The sequence below is a fragment of the Maylandia zebra genome, linkage group LG11 (genome assembly GCF_041146795.1).
Source record: "Maylandia zebra isolate NMK-2024a linkage group LG11, Mzebra_GT3a, whole genome shotgun sequence".
NCBI classification, from domain to species: domain Eukaryota; kingdom Metazoa; phylum Chordata; class Actinopteri; order Cichliformes; family Cichlidae; genus Maylandia; species Maylandia zebra.
The window spans coordinates 24,939,977-24,963,287 of record NC_135177.1 but is presented as its reverse complement, the minus strand read 5'-3'; the positions used below and the strand labels follow the sequence as shown (position 1 = coordinate 24,963,287).

The 23,311-nt window shown below is 41.8% G+C and overlaps 1 protein-coding gene across 1 annotated transcript in view; it reads right to left on the bottom strand.

The window, feature by feature from the left end:
* Positions 1 to 471: 471 nt before the first annotated feature.
* si:ch73-22o12.1 (nectin-2) overlaps positions 472 to 23,311 on the bottom strand; it is an 86,059-nt gene continuing 63,219 nt past the window's right edge. Inside the window, exons 7-10 of the mRNA XM_004550870.6 lie at positions 3,644 to 3,776; positions 3,390 to 3,456; positions 3,182 to 3,253; positions 472 to 1,996 (exon numbers count right to left, since the gene is read on the bottom strand). Coding sequence (XP_004550927.1) covers positions 1,778 to 1,996; positions 3,182 to 3,253; positions 3,390 to 3,456; positions 3,644 to 3,776 — 491 coding nt within the window. The 3' untranslated portion in view covers positions 472 to 1,777. The remainder of the gene's footprint in view (positions 1,997 to 3,181; positions 3,254 to 3,389; positions 3,457 to 3,643; positions 3,777 to 23,311) is intronic.

Here is a 23,311-nt window from a genome sequence, read left to right as displayed (position 1 = left end):
GCAAGTGAACCATGCGGATCCAAAAACGATGCTCTTAGGTAACAGTGCACGTAGAGTTTAAATACAGGATTGGAGGGAATACAGCTGGAGATAGAAAGAGATGAGTCAGACAAGAGGGGGGGGGGGGGGGGAAGCACAGAGTGTGCCTACCACCGTATCAGGTGAGCTAGAGCTTGCTGCAGTCCTTAAATGGAAATCTGCTGGTATTGCAGCTTCAGTTTGCCCCACACTCCACCCATCATTCACTCGTAAATGCTACAAAGTGACAGTATTCAATCAAAGCTGAAGCACTCCCCAGTACAATATCTGTATTATTTGGATTACACATTAGCAGGTGGGAATCAAGACTCCCTCTGCTGTGCTAAACACTCAGGGATTTTCAGTCCACACTGCTCCCATCTGGTGAAATGGAGGAATAACAACTGAGGGCAATAGAATGAATTGTTTGCAATGAAGACCAACACCACAAAGTCAAATTTATGTTTTTTAATAAGATCAGAGTTTACCGTTTACTTTATTAAATGGAAAAACAGTCAGAATGACTGAGATAATACAATGCAAAAAGGAGTAAAACAGATTTAAGCCAACTTTATTTCAGAAAGTACTTCAATTTTAACAAAGGTCGGTTAAATAAAATAAACCCCTGGTTGGCACCAACACAAAGAGACATATTCTGACTAAGCACAATTGACCTTTTTAACCCTTGAGCCTGATAATGGACGGCGATATGAGAATACAAACAGGCTCTTTGCAAACCTCTGTTTCAACTTCATAATTTAATCCTCCACTAGAGAGATAAACAATGTAGACTTCATAGACATAATCCAGATTTGCCCTCAACCAAATTCAGCATGCTAGTTTATATTATGATGCTACGACTAATAAAAATAGGTACAAAATGCATTTTTGGTTCTTCATTTTTTAGTAAGAAATATCCCTCATATTGCACTGCCAGTGCTGAGAAAAGCTATGGTTTAAATATTGAGGGATGGATCCACTTTAAAAAAAAAAGAAAGAAAAGAAAGGATCACTCTCAGTTTGATTCCAAAGGAGATGAATGACATTACATTTGCAAAAGAAAGGCAAAATCCAGATGCACAAAAAATAAGAAAGAAAAAAGTCGGTAAAAAGAAAATATTTAAATCAAAACATAAAGTGCTGCAGCAGCAGTAAACCCCCACTGACTGCAGTTTAAAACCTAATGTCGTCACGGTCTGCTGGTGTCTTCTAAGCACCACCTGATTAACTGCTGCTAATTGCTTCTCCGCGGGGCGCCTGTTTTATTGAGACTGAAACCAACAGCGTGAGACATAAGACTAAACAGAGGTATCGCGTAAAAACCCACATACTGTGCTTCTTTTAACCATGCCGCCTCAGTAAAATATGTATGACAGCAATGCAAACAGATTCAGTATCAACATCTGCTCCTTTCAACAGTGTTCATGAGCTGAATATGAAAAAACAACAACAGCGTTTGCTTTATGTACAGTTTAAGAATAAAAATCTCATTACATTCCTGCAGCTGTGCTCTACAGCTGTGTGCACTGGCGACAGTTTGTGTCTTGCTGGCTCAAGTTGATGGACGTTTGCAACCAGCAACACAAGGCTGGACGTGATTGCGTCACAATAAAGACTACCTGTAACCTGAAAATTCACAATTAAAGCATCAAATGTTCACATTCCCACGTACCTACAGAAATATGAATTCATTCATTCAATCATTCGCATACGCTCATATTTACACACATTAGCAACTTTCTGTGGCTTTTGACAGCCCTCACACAAACATGGCAGACGACACGAAGCTTTCACCACGGCTGATGTTGGGGACGGGGTGGTAGTCCTGGCGGTCAACGTCTACGTGCAGATAAGGAGGAAGGACCTCATTATTCCCTGGATCATCCCAGCCAGAGGGGGCACCAGACACGTAATGCATTCTGTTGTTTAAACCACCGTTGTCATAATCGTCATCCTCATCTTGATAGGCATCCAGGTCCTGCCAACAATAAGGAAAGATAAGCATATCATACAACTACGAATTACGAGAGTTTACCGAGTATGTATTTGTATTAGTGAAATAGGAGGTGGTTTCTATCATCACCTTCTAAAAAAGATGAAACATTAAGTTAGACTCAGATAGCATCATCAATGAGATTTCTTTCAGTTCTTTCAGATAATAAATACTTTCCAGAAAACCAGACTATCACCAGCAACGATAAAAATAACAGGTTTTTATGGCATTGATCAAAACCAGCATAGCAAGTGTTTCACCTCTAGTCTTCTAGTTAATAATAACTGGGGACCAAAAGCTTATCACAAGTATCAGAGGCATATACAGGATTTTAGGGTGGCACAGGAGGAAGCAAAAACAAAGCAGGGGTAGGAAGGGTGGGGTGGGGAGCCCAGGAAGTCAGAATATTTAAACAGAAATAAAATCAGTGAATTAAACAGGCTGCTCATGTGCAGCCCTGTGAACTATTACAGATTAATTATCGGAGCTGCACAACAATCTAAATCTAATCTTGTGCCAGATAACTGTTTTACAAAGGGGAAAATAACCAAAATATATTGGAAATATTGAAAATAAACATACTAATTTTGTGAAAAAACATTTTTCAGAATCATAAAAATGATCATTTTAAAATATTATTATTGATTTATTAATATTTATATCATTTTTGTTATCTGTTGATGATTTTAACCACTTAGCTATAATAATGCAGTTAATCTGCACAATAACATCACTAAGGGGTTTGTACCTTACACTATTTATTTGAAAGTGCAATAATTGCAATAAGTTTTACAAAGAAAAAATACAATTGCTGTTTGATTGTTGTAAAGTACAATGTGCATGCAATGACTGAGTACACTAAATACATTGAACATATTTTTCTTGGGACATCTCAGGCTGTTTATCATCTGCTTTTCAAATGCAGTGGTTTTACTGCAACCGTGTTAAAAAATGTATGCATTCGTTTTACTGCTCCTGAGATCAAACTGGGATTTATGTAGCCAATTATCTAAAATGGTCCTGAACATTTGTTTTGGTTTGTTTTTTTTACCAAACCAAAAACAGATGCTGAAAAAAGAGAGTACTCTGAGGGGATTCTGTTTTGATAGGATCTCGAAAAATATGCATTTAAGTGTCATTTTCACATATGTACTCAGCATGCATCCTTACCGTGACTGGCTCTTGACTCTGGGTGGAGTGGAAGTCGTTTTGGACCACTGGGGCATTGCTTGAGTTCAGCAGCTGTCGACACACAATTAAACAATCATTATACAGCACGAGAACAAAACTGTTAGTTGTGATATGTGCCGAGTGACCTGACAGATGTCAGGATAGTGATACTTTTGTCCTTCCAAGGACTTTTCAATTAGCGACTCACCATGTTAGCAGAGTTGGTGGAATTAAATGCCTTATTTGGGGGAGGGGGCTTGTACTTTGGTGGACGACTGCACAAAAACACACAATTCACACATTTAATGACTCACAAAAGCATGAGACACGCTGCATGGCATTTCATCTAATGGAATCATTTGCAAATAACAAAAAAAAAAAAGAAAAAAAAAAGAGCAAACACTCATTGAAATCAGCAACAGTGAACTGAAGTGAAACTCAGTCACTCACAGAGATACTTACTCTCCAAGTACTTTGGCTTTGCGTTTGCGGTACAGGGCAATGACAGTTCCAATGATGGCTATGAGTATAATGACCCCTATGATGGCTCCAATGATGATCCCTGTAGTAGGCCCCCTCTCTGGAAGACGGGTCTCTGGAAAAATATTATTAATATGTCAAATACGATTAGACCAGACTACAGATGGCATGAACGCCCTCTTTCTCTCAATAATGCCGCCTTCTAACAGTTGCACCAGAGATTGAGATTGTTCACCCCCAAATCAAATTTGCACATTTTCCCAGTAGACTATATTCCTATTTATCCATCTAGCATCTTTTTGTTTTTGCTAATTGCCCACTTGTGTGTGCAAAAACCCCCCCCAAAAACATTTCTATTCTTAAAGAAATAAAATAAAATAAAATAAAACCACTTTGTTATGGGGTCCACAAATTGCTCCTAGTGAAATTCAGCAGCAGTGTCTCTTTCCAGAAATCAGCAGCATTTACTTAAAGAATCTTTTTGTGGTCTTTTTTATGCACAAACTATTTTCTACCTCTAGTCTACATCCAGTAATCAAAAGAAGTGTGCAGCTAACTAGCATTACAGCCCAGTTGAAGGGGGGCAGACAGCATCAGTGTTTACATCTTGTCACGGTGTGTTGAACACGAACCTCTCCTAATGACTAGATGAGTGCTTTATTCTGCACAGTGATGAGGTTAAGGGGGTTTGATACAATAAAAATAGTTCCTGCGTGAAACTGCAGGTCATGAGTTGTATAGAGAGACACGGCAGCTGAGTTTTTCCAAATTTGAGTACTGCAAGGTGAGTGCTATTTATTTCCATTATATTTAAGAGAAGGCAGACATTTTTATCGCTGATATTTTCCAGACTGTCCAAAATTATATAGATGGGTTTGATATTTGGGCTCACTGCCCCTTTAAATAGCTTGTAAAGAGAACAAAACAGGTAAAGAATTTTACAAGAGAAAAACGAGGAGTAAATCTCTGGCTTTGTGTTAGATTAGCACTCCATGATTTTTGAATGACTATTAAGTCAATGAAAGCAACTTGATAGCTTAACATAGCACAAACACACACACACAAATACACCCCACCACCTCACAAAAAAGTATTGGAATAGTAAAGCCAGTCAAGTTGATCATTCTGGAGCTGAGAAAACCAGTAATTCAAGGAAAAACAACAAGTAATGGCAGAAAAACACCCCACTCAGTCCATAACATTGTTAACGACCTGCAGCGAGCAGGGATGGAAATATCACAATCTGCTGTGTGAAGGAGACTCTGAGAACAGCAGTGCAAAACACTCATCAAGATTAAAGAAAGTGGAAACTGGAATTTGTAAAGAAGGTACAGAGATGAGTTACAATAATTCTGCAACAAAGCTTCTATGGACCGATGAGACGGAGATTAACCTCTACCAAAGCGATGGAAAGGTCAAAGGGATCTGCTCATACATACAAGCTCATCTGAGAAGCATGGTGGAAGTTGAACCATGGCTTGGGCTCGCTTCGATTATGGCCGTTCACCCACCATGTTGAGCTTTACCATTTCTTTATTTGTTTTCCGTTTAGAAGTGGTTAATGTTCCTAGATTATTTTAAATCGTACTTTGTGCTGTTCTTACAGTTAATACCGAGTTTATGTTCCTCTATGCTTCCTCACTGCGACCCGTATATTTATATATAGTCCCTATTTACTTATTTCCCCATTTTATTTTGGTAGCCTTGTAGTTGTATTTTCCCCAGTAAATTTCCGCTGTATGTGATGTGATGGTTACTTTACCTCGTGTGTGTTTATAACCTATTCCTCTCTGTAGCCTTTTGTCTCGTCACCTGTTTCTTTTGCCTTTTTTTCTGTGGTCCTTGGTTTCCAATAGTTCCCTGTAGCCTAGCATTATGATTTCTGTAGTTTCCTTAGTTTCCAGTGTTTCCTGTTGATTCAGATTGCCTTCAATAAAGAGTTGGTTTCATAAAATCCCTGCATACCCACGAGTCTCCATCTGGGATCTTTTTCCACCACCATTAAATGCAACAGCCTCCGGAAGAGGCTCAATCATTTGTATTGATGATGGTAGCAGCAGAATAAATGTAAAAGTTTACATTTGTCATTTTGTCTGTCAGTTTACAGAGAAATGCATCCAAATGAATCAGGAGAAACTTTATTTTGCAGCAAGACAGTGATCCAAAACATGCTGCCGCCTCAACTCAAAACTTCATTAGGGTTAACAAATTAAAGGTTTAAGACAAGACCAGTCAATCACCAGATCTTAAAACCAACCGAATACATATTTCACCCCCTGAAGGGAACTACTGCACTACTGAAAGATCCCCTTGAAAGGCATAATCAGTGTCTGTGGGTCGTAGGCTTGATGGACAGATTAATTGGTCTTGCTCTTGTCATACTTTTGGAGGGTGCTATAGCTACAGTCTCATAGAAAACAAACAAACAAACAAACAAATCAACCAACCAATCAGCACCTGTGGCTCTCATATTTTATTTTGAGATTGCTATTACTACAACTACAACAACAACAACAAAAATTATGACCCACAGTTAATTTTCAATTTTCAAAATGTTGTGAAATATCAAAACAATTGTCTCAGCACAACATGCGTTTATGCTAAAGTAACAAAGCACATGAGCAGCCATAGAAATCATGATAGGAAAAAGATCTAAACCTACCCAAACCTCAGCCACCATAAAACTATTATTTAAGCTTCTAGACTAGAAGCTGCCTACTGCAGGAGCATGCATACAAATATGGAAAAATGGAGGTTAAGGGGTGTTTTAGATTAAAATGAAAGAGAACAAGTTGTTCAAACTGAAAAAAGAAAAAACAACAATTGTCATTATACTTGTGTTGTTCTGTTTCTGGGATGGTAACCTCCTGGTGTTCTCACTTGCTGTCTGGCAGCTGCTCAGAGCCAATAAATAGATGTGAGAAGAAGGCATTGGCTACGAAGCAGCTAAGAGCGGCGGGAATAGTAAAGTCAGTGACCCTGTAATTTATTCAAGGCTGAAAACAAGCGTCAAAGACTCAACATTGATTAGATGAAGCGTTTTTAAAACCTCTATAGCAGCTTGATTGTTATAATATGCATGTACACTGATGGGTTAGTCTGGGTGTTGGATATATGTGTGAGTGTTGTATGATGTGTGTTTGTGGGATGGGAGTAGGGCCAGGGGGTTGTTGAGCTGCGTGCTGATGCATCATCATATCACGCTAATTTGTATCTAGTACCTTGGACATGATTTGTATTTCAGATTTAGCATCGTGTCTACCTGCCTGGAGACTTGGAGACTTGCAGATGGAAATTAGCTGGTAGCTAAATCCGGCACAATGTATCCCTTCTCCTCTGAGATTAATGTTTTTGTTCATGGTCCCTGACAAATAAATAAACTTTTTTTTAAAAAGGCCAGAAATATTTTTGTGCAACGATCTGTGCGCTCCCCCCACTCTAATATTTCTCCTCCTATTTGTTTTCAACGAGTCCCACCTCTCAGTTTGGGAACAACTGACTTAACAACATTACCATTAATTAGAACTCGTGTACTACAAGGCTGTAAGTAAGATAAATGAAGTTGTTTCACATTGTCAACCCGATCACTAAGAGTGGCTTTATAATTAAAAAAAAAAAAAAAAAGAGACGGAGAGACTAATCAGTGAAGAAGAGTTTAGAGATGCGTGTGTGTCTGTGTCTAGATGTAACACTGTAAAGTACAGACGGGGTCTTGATTAGAGTGTCGAGTCACATGGCTGATTAAGTCGAACCAGCGGAGTCGTGCAGAGGTTCCTCTAATGAACCATGACCACGCTGAGCATGAACCACGAAGTGCGCACACGCAGCGCGTGTTTACTGAAGGTGCAGCCCAGCTCATTATCCCTCGCATTCCCAGGGGATTATGCTAATGAGGAGGTGGTAAAGGGCAAAGAGGATCTGAAGCTCATTTGATGAGAATAAACTCTAGTCTTAATAATTGGAAGGGTCATGATTGAACGTTGTTAGCCCTCTAATTACGATTCACTTCTAACAATAGTCTACTTTGAATACCTCGTCAAATAATTCCTCATTCTTTCACGCGTACAAATGTGACCTGATAATCATGTCTCGTCCTGTTATTCATTACACATCATCTGAAAAATCACTGACCCCACACGTTCTTTGGGTTTCCTCCCTCTTAATACTCTTTAATTGTGGTGAACATTTAATAGGCTGTCATTTATTAAAAGAAATAAATCAGCGCGCCATCGACACAGTTTGCAGTCCTGCTTTTGGCGCGTCTTTCTCTTTTAAACGGATAGCATACTTTACAGTGTCAAATTAAATATGAGCGCTGGACCTGCAGTATCCAAAGCACAGCAATCAGTAAGTGCAGTAAGCCCTTTAAAGATGAAACAAACGGGTTCTAACGAAATAATAAATACAATCAGTTAATTATGTTGTTTGGATTTATTCTGCTGGGTACAAAGTTTTCTATTGTTTGTAATTACTTCTGGAGCAAAGACTCCTACTCCTCACATCTTGGGAGCAAAACGAACATGTGGTGGCCTCAATGCATCTAAAGTAGTTGTTCTCCTTCTGGAGGGGACAAAATTCCACGGTGCTCACACATGAAGAGGGAAACGTGTTTCATTCCCTACAAGCATTAAGAAGTCTATTCATCCCTGTACCTTAAAATGCACTGAAAAGAAATATTTCAATTTTTGTATTTATTACTCAAATTCACACACACAAAAAAAGGGTTCTTCTGTAATACAGAGAAAAGAACAATGAGCTACTATGCTGGAGAGACAATTTAGGACAGGCTGCGGGAAATTAAACCTAATTATTCATGCAATACTCGGAATCTTAAAAGTGTCCCAAGCTTGTAAAACATACTTTTGCTTTAGCTCAGCCATATAACAGATTTTATACCAGTAAAATTAACAATGCTAAATAATTACTTCAATTTTTTTTTCATTTTATGAGGGCTGAACAAAGGAGAAAGGGAACATTGTACTGTGACACTTTCAAAGTCAGTGGGAATATTTCTCATTTAATGGGAAAGGAGAAATGATTTGCGCAGAACAATAAAAAGACGAGGGAGCCTTGATGAAATCTCAGACAACACAGATGGGGACTGGATGTGGCATACTGGCAGGCATTCAGGGGTTCAGCTGCTGCAGCTGACATCTTTGCAGGAAACATCTCAGCTAATTGCATAAAAATCACCTCGACGCAGTGCATGCAGACTGCCACATGGTGGTGCTGTGTCTCTGTAACACCAAAGCACAGACTCTCATCTAATCATTTAAAACCTGAAACCTGCCTCGTCTTCCCAGTATTTTGTGTTAGTCCTTCCTCATTCCACTGCCGTGTCTGGTTTTCTTTGTCACACCTCCCTCCACATTTTTGGTTGCTGGGATATTTTTTTCCTCCGCTCCTTCAAACCTCTATAGAACCGCCTCTTTCTGCTTTGCCTTGCATTATCTCACAGGCGTCATTATCCCACCAATGCCATTTTTACTCAGCAGGTTTCAGGTATGATCCTGTTCCTTCCTTTCAGATAACCTTAGATGGAGGCGAAAAAGCTGCAGGAAAAGGCCAATTATAAGGATTGAGGTGCAGTGTTTGTGTGTGAATGAGTTGACTTGAGAGCGTGCCCTCTGTGTTGGCCCTGGACACCATCCATGTCTTGCGCTAATGAAATATTGCAGACAGAGACAGCGAGAACGCCAGAGAGAGTGTGTGTGTGCACATATACACCGTACTTCTGCTGGCCCTGTTTAAATCTGTGCAGTTCTTCGCCAAGGACATCCAACCAGACAAGCTATTACCCACACAAATAGGGCGCACGCCCATGCACACAAAACTGTACCGACACAAGGCATTGTTTTAAGAAACAGTTGACATCCTGTGTTGCATTCTTGTCACTCAGGATGATGTATTTACACTGAGACGCTGGTCTGCCATTTGCCCTTTGGCCCCCCTCGCTTTTCTTTCCAAACAAACATCACACACGTACACAGAAACACATCAACATACATATTTTAAAATAAAATTAGACACAAAAACCCAGCGCGCACAAAATATGATCAAATTAATTTGAGTGGAGAGGAGCCCCGAGGTAGAGAAGAGCTCATCCAACAAACCATGTGGTGTTTTTTTGTTGTTTGTTTTGTTGAGCGAGATGCAAACTCAGTTAAAGGTCAGCTCCATTCCTGTGAGCGGATCAATTCAGGGACCATCCAGTCGTATAGACATCTATCCCTTTCCTATATGTGAGCCCTCCATTGCTCACAGATGCCTGCCTGGCCAGCCACTCAACCATAGACCACCACTCTCCCACTGGGCACACGGGAGGAGGGGGAGGAGTAGGAGTGACGGAAGAGGAGATGTGGCTAGATGGTTCGCTGGAGCTGCCTGAAATTACTGCAGACCTACTTCAGCAAGTTGAAAATACCACCAGAATCTCTTGAGCTTTAGGATGCATGGATGAGTCCCAGCTGCAGCTCTGCAGCTAGTGGCTAGATTTGATTTTTTTTCCAGCTCCACCTTTGTTCTTTTCGCATTTCCATTTTAAAATGCTTTGGAGTGTGTGCGACAAAAAATTCGGGAGGCAGATGAGCTCTCCTTAAAAACTTAGTCCAAGTGAGTCACTGTCTGGAAAGCTGAAATGTGAAGCGAGTCGTCAGCAAAAGAGGATTCAGTGAGAGATGAGTCAAGGAGAGATGGCGGAGTCCAAAAAGTGGAGTATGGGAGAATGACAGTGAGAAGGTGAGGAGAGGGGAATAAAAAGGAAAAGAGAAAGAGGGAGCAGGAAGAGCCAAGTGAGATGAGGGCTGTGATTAAGAGGCTGGCTTCAGATAAGTACAGAGGGATTTCCCGACTGCTGCCTGCAACTGGCTGATCACACACAGAGGGGATAAAGGGGAGAGCAGGAAGACAAAGATCTCACATCCCTCTCTTTTCCACTCAATCCCTTGTTCTCTTCCTGTGTGTTTACGCCTCTCCCTGAAGGGATTAAGGTTAACATGCTGGCCTATCCTCCACTTCCCCACACAGGCTGGGCTTTTGTTGCATTTATCTGTGCCTCCTCTCCTTCCATCCATCCTTCACTCCCATCATCCCCCCTTTCCTGTCATCCTGCTCCATTGGCGGCGCAATTTGGGATTCGCTCGTCTGGCCCTGTATTACGACAGCACAAATCTGCAGCGTCTCCCTCTGCATCTCTTATCTCCTGTGCCTAACGAGTAGAGATAAGCCTGTTTTTATTACCCTCCCTGACCTGTTCAGAGAATCGGTGCAACACAGGCACACCAAACACACACCTACACAAGTTTTACTTCACTGAGTGCCTGCTAACCAACCTTGAAATCCTTCATATCCACTGAAGAAAAGATTTAGATAAAAATACAGTTGGTTTTGGCTTAACAGATTTGTCACTAGAAAAACAATCCTAGTGTAGCTAATGATCAGATTCATTCCTAATGGGTTGGCTTGCCTTTAAAAAGAAAACAAGAAACAAAAAAGAGACAGTTGACCAAAATATCCAAAGCCCGAGGCTGCTTGTTGGCTCAGCTTGACGTAGCCTTGGCCATGTGGCAGTAATGCTGCGGGATTGTCCCGCTTGTGAATTTTCACTGTGCATCATCTTCCCCCCGCTTTTACCCTCTCCAATATTTCAAGTCAAACAGCAGCATGCTTTTTTAGCAAAGTGAAAAATGTCTATTTAATTATAGAAATTCTCAGCGTTTGATCACCGCGCCACCATTAATGCCTTTGAAGGAGAAAACATTTGATTTAGAATTCTCTTTTCTGCAAGTTCGCCTTTGTTGTTTTTAAGATGTCAGTGGAAACTTACGTTTCAGGAAAAAGCTTGCCCTTAATGCAAAGTTTCAGCGTAATGAGACAAACGGGTATCGGCTGAAATTCGACCCTTTTGAACTCAGATGAGACACAGGGCTATAGTCCCAGCAGGCACAGAAAAACACAAGGCTACCACGGTCAGAGCAGAGAGCCTGGAGATGAGATTAGGATGGAATGAATGGATGGCCTCTGAAAGAGATTAAGATAAAGAACAGTGCATGTAATCTCATTGCTCACTAAGAGAAAAGTGAAATCCTACCCTTTAGATTCTGGGGCAGGGGTGCCCAATCCCGGTCCTCGAGAGCTACTATCCTGCAGCTTTTAGATGCATCCCTACTCCAACACAGCTGAATCAAATGGTTTGATCTCTTCAGCATGCCATCATGTTTGGCAAATGCCTGATAACAAGCCATTCATTTGATTCAGGTGTGTGGGAACAAGGATGCATCTAAAAGCTGCAGGACGGTAGCTCTCGAGGACCGGGATTGGGCACCCCTGTTCTGGGGTAACTTGGTAAAACACACGTCCTATCCATCTATCGGGCGTTCATTCAGCCTGATCTGTGTATACACTTGGTAATACAGTAACCTAACGATCAGGTGCACAGATAACTGCAGAATTGAGGGAGATGAAGACAAGAAGAGGAGGAGGAGGGGCAGGAGCAGAATGAGGCAAAGAGGTGAAACAACAAAGGTGGAGAATAAAGTACAGCTAGTGGCTATGCTAAAAGGGCACATGCATGAGCTGCAGGCCTGAACACACACACACAAACGCGCACACCCACTTAGACCTGCACACACGCACTTAAATTATTCACAATCAATGCAAGTGCTACAGTGTTGAGTGTTGCAGCTACCTCTGACATGAATTTTCCAGCAGTTGAAGACCTACTACACCCACCACCACAATCACCATCACTGTCATTTGCTATTCACTGCACTCATGATGCCATTACAACTCATTTCAACACAAAACAAATCACATCAAATTGATTGTGCTTGTTCGGACAACACAACCAGCCGAATGGCTCAGGGAGGACAGACCTTACTGATTTGACTGAAGGAAACGCTGACTGAATTTTATGTGTGTGTGTGTGTGTGTGTGTGTGTGTGTGCGTGCACGTCTGCAATGCTGTTGCCAGGGGTTTTTGGATTGGGCAAATCAGTAATGCTGGTCATTTCTAATCTCCCGTGATTCCCAGAGCTCAACCTTGCGCATTTAGACTGTCTGAGGATTAAATTCACGTCACTGACGTACATTAAGTGTACACATTGTGTTTGTGTGTATGTGTAAGCGTCTTCTAAGTGTGCCTGTGCATTTTGACATTTTAAAAAGCTGTGTCGTGGTTAATGTGATAACTCTGCATGGTGTGTGTGTTTTGTGTGTGTGTGAGAGAGATGCTCTCCCTCTCTGGGGACACAGTGTGTTCCCTGCCACAGTGCATCAAAGCACACTCGGTTGCCTTGGGAGAAGGCATCTCCATCTCTTCTTTCTGTCGCTCCCTCTCTCTCCACCCCGCTCGCTTTCTTCCCGCGCCTCAATCATTCCCTCTGCCTCTCCTTCCTTGCTTCTCTTCCTGACAAGGTCGCCGCTCTACTCTTGCCATCTCCCCGTCAATATTTACAGTCCACTTTGCGCTGGCACCGAGGTGGTCGACTCCAGCCAGCAGAGAAAGCAGGGCTGCATTAGCCAAATGTTGCTGTCCACTCAGAACATGAATGATATGTTGTACTACAAACACACCGTTTCTCCCGCACACACACACGCGCTCTCTCTCTCTCTCTCTCGCTCATACACATATACACACAGAAAAGGTGGGAGGTAAAAGGTAGAGCTGGAAACAGCAAGCAGATACTTAACAGAAGAGTAACAAGTGCTCTAAAAGCACAGGTCAGTTTGCCATTACGTCGATTGGAGCACATAATTTTGTAGATTTTAGCACTCTCAAAAATCCAACACATTAAAGCAATTATGATACATTACACTGCTGTCTCAAAAACAAAGTGGCCCTATTAAAATTCTACATGTTGGATATTTAACATACCATTAGTTTTAGCGCTTGCACTTTCATTAGAAGTTTTGCAGCGCAATTATAATGATATCATGATATCTGCTGTAACTCAGATTACATCTCAGCATTTACATTCTGCATCACTTCAGAAGAGGAAAAAAAGATACATTTATACAACAAAAAGGAACACAAGTGACCACAATCACTAAACTGGCCTTCTGATATTCACTTTAAAGGAACAGTTTAATCAGTTTTTGCTTTCTGGCTGATGTTAAGATGAGTAGATCAATACCACTGTCATGTCTGCGTGTTACTTGTAGAGCTGGGTAGCGATTAGCATAAAGACCGGAGGAAGCATGAAATCATCTCCGTCTGAAGGTTAAAAAAAGAATCTGATTACACCTCTGAAGACTTACTAATTACTATGAACAGCGCTAGGTGACACAAAAGAAAAATGGTACAAAAGTACTTTTAGAAACAGTCAGGGGCTTTTCTTTTTTTTTTGATAGTAAACCATAGTGATACCTGACACTTTAATGAGCGATCAGGAGCATCGGATGCAGAGGGGAAAGCAGCTACTCATATACATCCACATACATATCTGCCTATGAGACCACAACAATGGTGAGTTTATGTGAACTGAGGCCAATCTTTATCCTTGTCCAGTGGCAACACTGTGACAACACTTTTGAGCAATAAAGGGGTGGTGTACACACACCTGTATGCCCACTTTAAAAAGATAACTAAGAAAACAAATACCATTAAAACAAGACATCCAATTTTAATTTAAAAACCGGGGACAACAGATGCAAATTAGTCTGGAAGGCTGCGCCTAATTTATATTTATTCTTCGTTAACAAATAAACACAGTCGCCTACACATACTGACCGACACTTCTGTTCAATACCCGATGATGAGACTTCGAGAAATGCTTCAGCGTTGCATGAAAAATCAAAACAAACTAACATTTGTAGCGACTGGCACAGCTTGAGCATGTTATATGTCCTACCGGTTTTGCTAGTAGGAGGACTGTTCAGGTTATTTCTCCCCTTTCTACGCTAAGCACATCACATCCTGTCCCTGCAGCTCCAGGCTTGGCACAGATTCTTGAAATCTGTTTGATCCTGATGTTTAATTTGCAGCAAGGAAGCGAATAAACATATTTGACCAAAAAAAAAAAAAAAAAAAAAGTCCAAATATTCCTGAAAGTGAGACAATCTAAATAAACAGCTGCAGGTTTCCTGCATTTTTATTAAATGTGACACACAAAAATGTGCGTTTCCTGAATGTGAACGCAACCAGGATATTAACTACCTCTTACATTACATAATATTATATATTACAAAGAGAAGGGGACATAAGCATCAGCTGTGATAGAAACAGACGCCTGGAAGGGAACCCATCAAGCCTGAGAATATACTGTAACTTACAGTAAATGTTGCAATCTGAGAATATCCAGCCACCTAGTTTGCCTCACGATGCCTTTAGGCTTCCCATCCATCTTCCTGGCCTGCTTTTTCTGCTCTCCACCCTCCAAACCCCACTCTCACTTCCTCCGCCAGTGTCACCGTGGCCTTGAGGCCAGGCAGTCAGAAGCAGCTGGTATGTTTACCTGCCCTCGTAACCACTGCTAACCTCTGGCTAGAAGGGACTCTCACCTCATTACCCACCCCACTCAGCCACACATAAAACCTCAAACTATCCTCTTAGATTTCTCCCCTGCAGCCAGGATGCTTCACTGTAATAGCCTCTGTGTACTGCAATCCATTCAGCAGCCCGCTGTGCAAAAGTGGAACATATAACAAGGGGGAATGTAACGTCGAGGACTTGGCTACTGCTCCTTTCCCTCCATCTCTCTCTAAAGTATTGGGAGAGTCAGTTCGTTCAATTCTCTCAACTCTCGCTGACTCACAAGCGAGTGCGCTTCATGTCGCCCTCCTACCAAGTTCCTCACACAGACTCCCAGAAAGGAAACAATGCTCAGAGAAGAAGAGACAGAGATGGAGAAGGAGGGAGGAGAGTGTAGAACATATAGGAAAAAACACAGAGCTCTGAGAGAATAGAAGATTCAATCTGGAGGGTGGAGAAGCAGTTGCTGAGAACGTGTAGGAGGAAAAAGAAAATATGCGTGGAACAAGAAAAGTTCCAAACGTTCTCCTCTTTTCAGCTTGATAACATAGAAAAGTAATGATCCCTTTGCAGAATTTGTTGTATTTTTTTTTTCTTTTGGGCTGGAATAATGATTTCCTTTCGAGTGTTGTTTACAGCGTTTGTACCTGGTGTATTGTTGACCGCAAAATAGGCAGGCTAAAAGAGCCTCGTGCACAGTCCTGAGAGTGCCATAGCAGTAATAGGCTCCATCTCTCCCTCAAACGGCCTCTCATCAGCTCCTGATTAATGACACACAGAGCCATAATGGTTCTGCGTGCTCTCCACATTCATTCACTTTCCTCTTCATCCAGCGCCCCTGGAGAGAAACCACAACAATGCGAGGTGTCGAGACACACAAAAACAGCGCTCTCGACGAACCCGAATTCAAATGCTCATTAAGAAAGACGTTTCCCCACTTTGCCATTCAGTTATGCATTGCCACTGGGAGCCAGTGGACACAGAAACAATAGAACACAGAAGAGATGGAAGGTGGAGAAGAAAACATTCACAGTTCAATTTGGCAATAAAGAATGGTTTCATTAGTGTTTAAATGTGGTTGATTGGCTGTTTGGCATAGAGTGCTACTGATTCATGCATGGTAAAAAGGACGCAACAAATATTCTGGCACAAAGCCTACGTGCGCACACACGCTCACTCGGTGCATCCATGCACTTCCAAGAAAGTCTAAGCTTCTGTGTAAATCTGTGAAAATAAACTGTGACTGGAAACCAGAAATGTGTACCTCCTTTGATTTCTGCCACTGCAGGGAGAATCCTCAAAGGTCATCATCGCTGTGTCTAGTGTTTAGAGCTCAGTCAATAGTAAGTCGCACAGCAGCACAGCTGTAATTCACTGTCCTGCATCTTTTAACATGCAAATACAAATAAACGTAGGCAAGCATGCTGGGAGGCACACGTGTCAAAGCTCTGTATGAGGGGGGGGGAAAAAAAGACAAACAAGTGCCAACAGCCAACATCTAAATTGATGCACTCTCTAATGCATGAGCAGAGATCAAAACATTTACATTACAGACACGCTTTAACCCTCACATGTCATGGATGAAAGATACAAACGGCTCTACATACATCAAACAACATTACACCAAGTAGCCACTATTAAAAAACATAAAAAACAAAAACAAAAAAACCCTCGCAGCATCGGTAATGAATAAATCATTCTCATCTGCCACGCACTGAACACACAGAAGACTATGATGCTGAGCTCATCGTTCCAAATCCAGAATGGTTGCAGGCACAGGTTAGTTACTGGAAATGCTCTTTTGTCTGAATATTCATACGCGTGTAAAACTCCCCCATCGCAGAATGTCGCCTGTTAAGATGCTCCTGCTCCCCCCCCTCCCCCTTCTCTGTGGGGGTGTCTGTTGATCCGCGTGTTTGTGTGTTTCACATCAGCAGAATTTATGTTCGCTGTTTGAGCACGCGTGGGGGTAATCAATAGTGTTTCAGTGAAGGACACTTAGGAGCAGATTGGAGCCCAAATTCAAGCTAGCATGAAAGACAACATGACAGAAACACTTGCTGCTCGACCTGAAGAGGCTCAGTGTGACATCAGCTCTGGCTGTCAAGACACACACACACAGATTTTACACACACATTTAGACATGCTTGTAAACTCTTAAGAGTGTCTTCAAATACAGTTAAAACATTTACACAGGGCCACATCAAAGAAGCCAAACTAATGAGTTATTGACCGCTGAGCCTGCGCACACACATACTACTGCATGCATTCTGCAAATGCACCTACTCCATGCAGAACAGACGTGACCAGCGTCCTTTTCAATACTAGGAAGGGTGTGCTATAATGGGAGCACGTGCGAGCCTGCCGGTGTGTGCGTGGTTGCGTGTGCAGGGCTGACTGTGTGTACACAAGTCATTATTAGAGGTTTAGTGTGCGCTCACCAGTCAGTCAGGCTCCAGTCAGAGGAGTCAGCTTAAGGGCTCATAGCAGCTCCCTGAGGAGACACTAAATACCATCAGCCGTTTAAATCCATCCATGACCATTTTAAATATGCAGCACACACTCGCTCCATTTTTAATAAGGGCTCGGAGCAAGAAAGGAGGAAAAAAAAAAAAAAAAGAAAGAAAGGCGAGAGCAAAGACAGAGACGGACAGAGACGGAGAGAAAGAGGGGGGCAGACTCGGGGAGCAGCAAGAGGGAGGAAGATGAGGGAAGAGGAGGAGAGTGGAGTCTGTTGCATTGATTTCTTGGCAGTTTGGCACCGGCCCTTATTCGCCTGGAAAAGCCACAGATGTGTCAGAGCCAGTTAGGCACGCAACAAGAGAGGGGGGATGCTTACACACCCAACACAGTCACATGCGTGTACGCACACAGCACATGTGCAAACGACGAACACACAAACACTCACAAATGAAATGCTCGTAAATAGAGAGAAGAGACAGTGTGTTCTCCGAGTGTCTGTGAGTGTGCGTGGATTACAAAAGCACCTGTGTGAAATGAGGGAGTGAGAGCCAGGGATGATGCAAGGGGTTTTGATGCTTTTCTGAGGAAAACCAGGCATTTCTCTCTGAAGGCAGAGTCAAAAATAGATATCTTTACACACACCTAGATGGGCAGTAAATTTCTCCTTAATCCCTGGCTTAACTTAGCTCAAAAATGCGTCTGCCCTGCTTAGCTTTCAAAGCACACCTGACTGTGTGCGGGTGTATGCACAGCGCAGCGGAACAGCAGGGGAAAGTCGGATGTACATTTTGATCTGAAGGCGGATGAGACATTAGGATCAAAGTCGGGGACTGGGGAGAATCAACTGATCTTAGCTGTGAATCCACGAGCAATCTCCAGACAGACTACCTGATTAGCTAGGCATTTGAGGCCCATATCTAGCAAGAAAAGTGGAGGGAATACCAATAACAAACTCCAAGTCTGGTCTGTGTGTACAGTCGCAAGGAAAAGTTTGGGAGCTTTTCGAATTACCAGAGATTCTGCATTCACTAGTGGGAAAATGTGGTCATCTATATAACTATTTTAGACAAACACAGCTTGACTAAACCATGAGATGTACTTTTCATGACTATATATATAACACAGTGAGAAATGATTTACTGTGCAAGCTGAAAAACTGAGCCTCTTTTGCAGAACGTCTGCAAAAAGCGACTTTGAGTTAGGAATTATAATTAAGGAGATTGAAAGTGTGGGTTACAGAGGTGCTATAAATAATGGCACACAAAGACAAAGTCTGCCCTTCTGAACAAAGATTTGTTGTTTGTTACCTTTGTTCCACTCATACCTTTTAGAGGGCCTCAGAAAAACAGCCTATATAGATGTTTGTCCTTTTGTAGATTAAGGACTGTTGCTATTGAACAAGAAAGGTAAGAAGAAGCCACCACTTACAGCAGAATCTACAGAAATCCTTACATTTTCCTCAAATCTGTGTTCATGTTTCCTTTATGAAACTTCCGTGTGGTCCTCAACATTTCAGGAAAGATGTACTGTCGACAAAACTTCAGCTTTTTTGGGGAAAAAAAATGCCCCCTGTGCCATGTGTGAAGCAGAAAAGGCACTACAGACTTGAATCTTAGTGATGCATGGTGGAGGGAGCATTGTGGTTCAGTGCTGCCTCAGGGCAGCCCTGAAACTGCAGAAAGTGACCCAAAGCACACAAGTAAATCCACAAACAATAGCAAAAAAAGTTTGGGATGCTCAAGTCAACAAAACTGCCCTTAACACATCTGTGAAGCGGTGCATGACCTGCAGAGGGCAGGTCACTCAAGACAGCCTATAATATTGATGTACATTTCTTGTAGCTGCTTACAAGATGGAGGCTGTTGCCGTTTAAAAAAAGAAGAAGAAAAAAGGTCTGCAAAAGATGAGTCTCCAAGTTACAAAATTATTCAAGGGATTGTTGCTTTTTCCAGCAAGTTCTGTTCTTTAAGTGTGACTTGGCTCTGATTCAGACTGAATTTCATCGCTAACGAGTGCAAAAATCCAGATTATTTCAAAAGGCTCAAAGATTTCTTCTGGCAACTTTAAAATCACATTAATCAATGTCAAGTTTAGAGAATTGATTATTATTGCAATCATCTTTTACAACTGAACTCAGAAGACACTGAAACACAGACGTTAGCTCTATTAACCCTTTCTAGCCCAAAGCCTTTTAATTTTTCTCATCTCCATTTTCGTTGTACTAGAGTAATTAAAGAGGGATAAAACAATGCGTCCACTGCCCTGATATTACTAAAGCTGTTATTCCTGAACATTATACCTAAATGGCCAGTGTGGTTATCTAAGGTATATACTCTCCCTGGTCACTTCACAAGTAGACCTTGTGAGTATTAAGGTTTCATCAACCTTCGTCTTCAGAGCTGTTTTAATTCTTCGTGGCACAGATTCAACAAGGTGTTGCAAACATTCCTCAGGGATTTTGATCCAAACTGACATGGCAGCATCATACGGTTGCTGCGGATTTCTCAGCGGCACATCCATGATCAGATCATTCCACCACATTCCAGACGTGCTCTACTGGACTGAGATCTAGAAACTGTGGAGGTCATTTGAGTACTTGATACAACTTCACCGATATGCTTAAGAAACCAATTAAGATGATTTGAATTTTGTGATATAGTGAGTTTTCCTGCTGGAGGCAGCCATTAGAAGATGAGTACACTGGTCATATACAGGGATGGACATAATCAGAGACAATACTCAGGTAAGCTGTGGTCTTTAAATGATGCTCAGTTGGTGCATCGGGGCCCAGAGAGTGCCAAGAAAATATGCTCTGCACCATTACACCGCCAGCAGCAGCCTGAACTGCTGATACAAGTTAGACTGAATCTATGCTTTCATGTTTACGATCCTGGAAGTCCAGTTCTGATGAATCTATGCGAGCTGTAGCCACAGTTTCCTCTTCTTAGCCGACACTGTAGGCCGGGGTAGTCTTCCACTGCAGTAGCCCATCTGCTTCAAGCTTCAGCATGTTGTGCATTGAGAGACTTGCAACAAGTGGTTATTTGAGCTACTGTTTTTCTTCGCATCAGCTTGAAGCAGTCTGGCTGTTCTCCTCTGACCTTTGGCATCAATAAGGCGTTTTTGCCGAGAGAACGGCTACACACAGAATATTTTCTATTTTTTGGACTACTCCCTGTAAAGTCAAGAGATGGTTGTGTGGGAAAAGTTTCAAAAATGCTCAGACCCGGTCGTTTGGCACCAGCCATGCTAAATTCAGAATCGCCTTTGTTCCCCATTCTGACGCTCAATTTGAAGTTCAGCAGGTTGACTTGAATGCATCTTCATGCCTGAATGCTTTGAGTTGTTGACGTGTGATTGGCTGTAATGAACAATAGTTGAGTGTACCAGTGAAAAACAGGTATGTCATCGATGAACACAGGAAGTGTTCATCAGTGAATCCTAACTATGAACAGGTAACTAGTTTGTTAAAGTTTAAAATAGTAATTTGAATATTTGGTCCTAATGGACTAATAAGGAACCCTCTGAGCTTAGACTAAACTTTAATGTTTTTAACCCTTAAACACCTACTATGTCATATTTGATACAAGTTTTTGAGACCTCTACATAATCAGTGTTTTTCTTTCCGACAAATCAAAAAAAAAAAAATTTGTTAAATACATTTTTAAGCAATAAACAAAAAATAACATTAAAAACTCAGATGTGCCAAATATGATGCATATATGCAAATTCAGAATGCAAATTAATATTCAATGAATTTTAAAAAAAACTGTCAGAAGGCTCAATAACCACTCCATTTTAAAAAAAAAAAATCTAAATTTTCTGGCAATTATGTCACGTTTCAGGCTTTAAAGGGTCAGCCAGTTTCAAAACCAAACCAAACAAAAACTATTAATTCACTCTATTTTGTTAGTTTATGTGAGATAATATATATATATATATATATTTTTTTATGTATTTCTGCTATTAGAACCACTATTGTCCTGATTAATGCCTGGCACCGTAAAATGTAATTAAATACTGATGATGCAAATTAAGTTGACCAAACATCTATAGTTTCTGATGATAAATATATGACTTGACTGAGTAATCGCTGTTGTGTCATTTTAAAGCGATATCACGGATAACAGCGCAAGCGAAGCAGGGGTCACGGATATATTTTGACTGAGTGTTTAAGAGGTTGATGGAGTCACTTATGAACGCTGCTGTAGGTTTTTCTCTGCCTCCCGAACCAATAATGAAAAACAACACTTGCAAGCCGAACCTTTCTGCAAGGCACTTCACAACACTTCAGTGATGCCTACATGTCAACAGCTTTCACTCAGCGGGAATAATGTCAGTTCTAATGGAACAGTGGCTTGCCGAACCCCGTTTCCTGTTTTGGTTAAACGCACCTATAGGTCGGGCTCCTCTCGCTCCGGGTGACAGGTGTGTCACAGCGGCGTGGCGGGAACCCGGTGATCCCAAATGACAGAATGAATGACCGGTTAGTCAGCTCGCCGTCTGACTCACCGGGCGAGAGAATGAGAGCTCACTCACCGTCACGCTGACTGCATCTTATAAATGTGGCTCTGTTCTCAAAAGATGAAAAGGGTGGATGTGTCACTCTCAGTTTACACAGAGATACACACGGAGATGCTCAGACTTACAGAGACACCCCGGCACCCGAGATGTAGATTAGACATGGTATGTTTATTACCCTGTGAGCCACAGAAGAAACCAGCGCCGAGACCTCCCTTCATTCGTCTGTCAGTAAAGGCACAATAGGACAGTCACACTTTCTTTGATGCAGCACTCTGGAATGTTAATCACCACAGAAACCCATTATCTTCACATCCTCTCGGTCCCTCCCTCCATTTGTCTTCTTCTTTTTAAAACCTGACAAACTCCATGCTCGTTACTAGAAAGTACCATTGTTTCATTGAGCGCACATGTAGAGGGAGACAGAGACATGAGGCAGAGGAGATAAGAGGAGAGGCAGCAGAGAGGGAAGGCCTGCCTGCCTGACTGCTGACATAAATTGGGGATCGTAAAAAGTGTCGTCCCGGAATTAATCTGCGAAGAATGAATAAAGTGAAGTACCTCAGGGAGAGGTGTGCGTGTACGTGTGTATGTGCATAGGAGCAGGGAGTTATTCTTGAATCCATAATGGAGACAACAATGGAGAGAAGGAAAGACGAAAAACACGACTCCTAAAATCATTCATAAAGCTTGATGATCTAGATTCACGAGGATGTTATTCGTCCATTCGCACATATGCAAACGCACAACAGAGATCTATTCTCAACACGTGGGATTGTTGTGCCTCAGCTGTGACATACTCCTCGCCCGTCTTTCTGCTGCAATGCCTACAGGAAGTGCCACATACATCATGAATTTTATGCATAAGGCTGAATGTCAACACTGATGCATAATTTTTGCAGTAAAATGCTAAATGTCACCAAACACCAGGCTCTGTTTCGACTGATGGCGGGGCTCGTTTTACCAGAGGACGTGCTCGCAGCCACCAGTCGCCACGCCAGCCGTCACACCAGGACTGAAAGGCTACAACTGTACTTTGCGCAGTTGTGGCAGCAGCGGAAGAGCAGGCGACAAGGGAGATTGGGGGACAAGGAGGGTAATGAAAGCAGATTCGAAGGAAAAGGAAGATAGACAAGAGGATTTTTTTTTCCTCCACATTTTTACTACTTCTTTTTTTTAAACAAGCAAATGAAGTG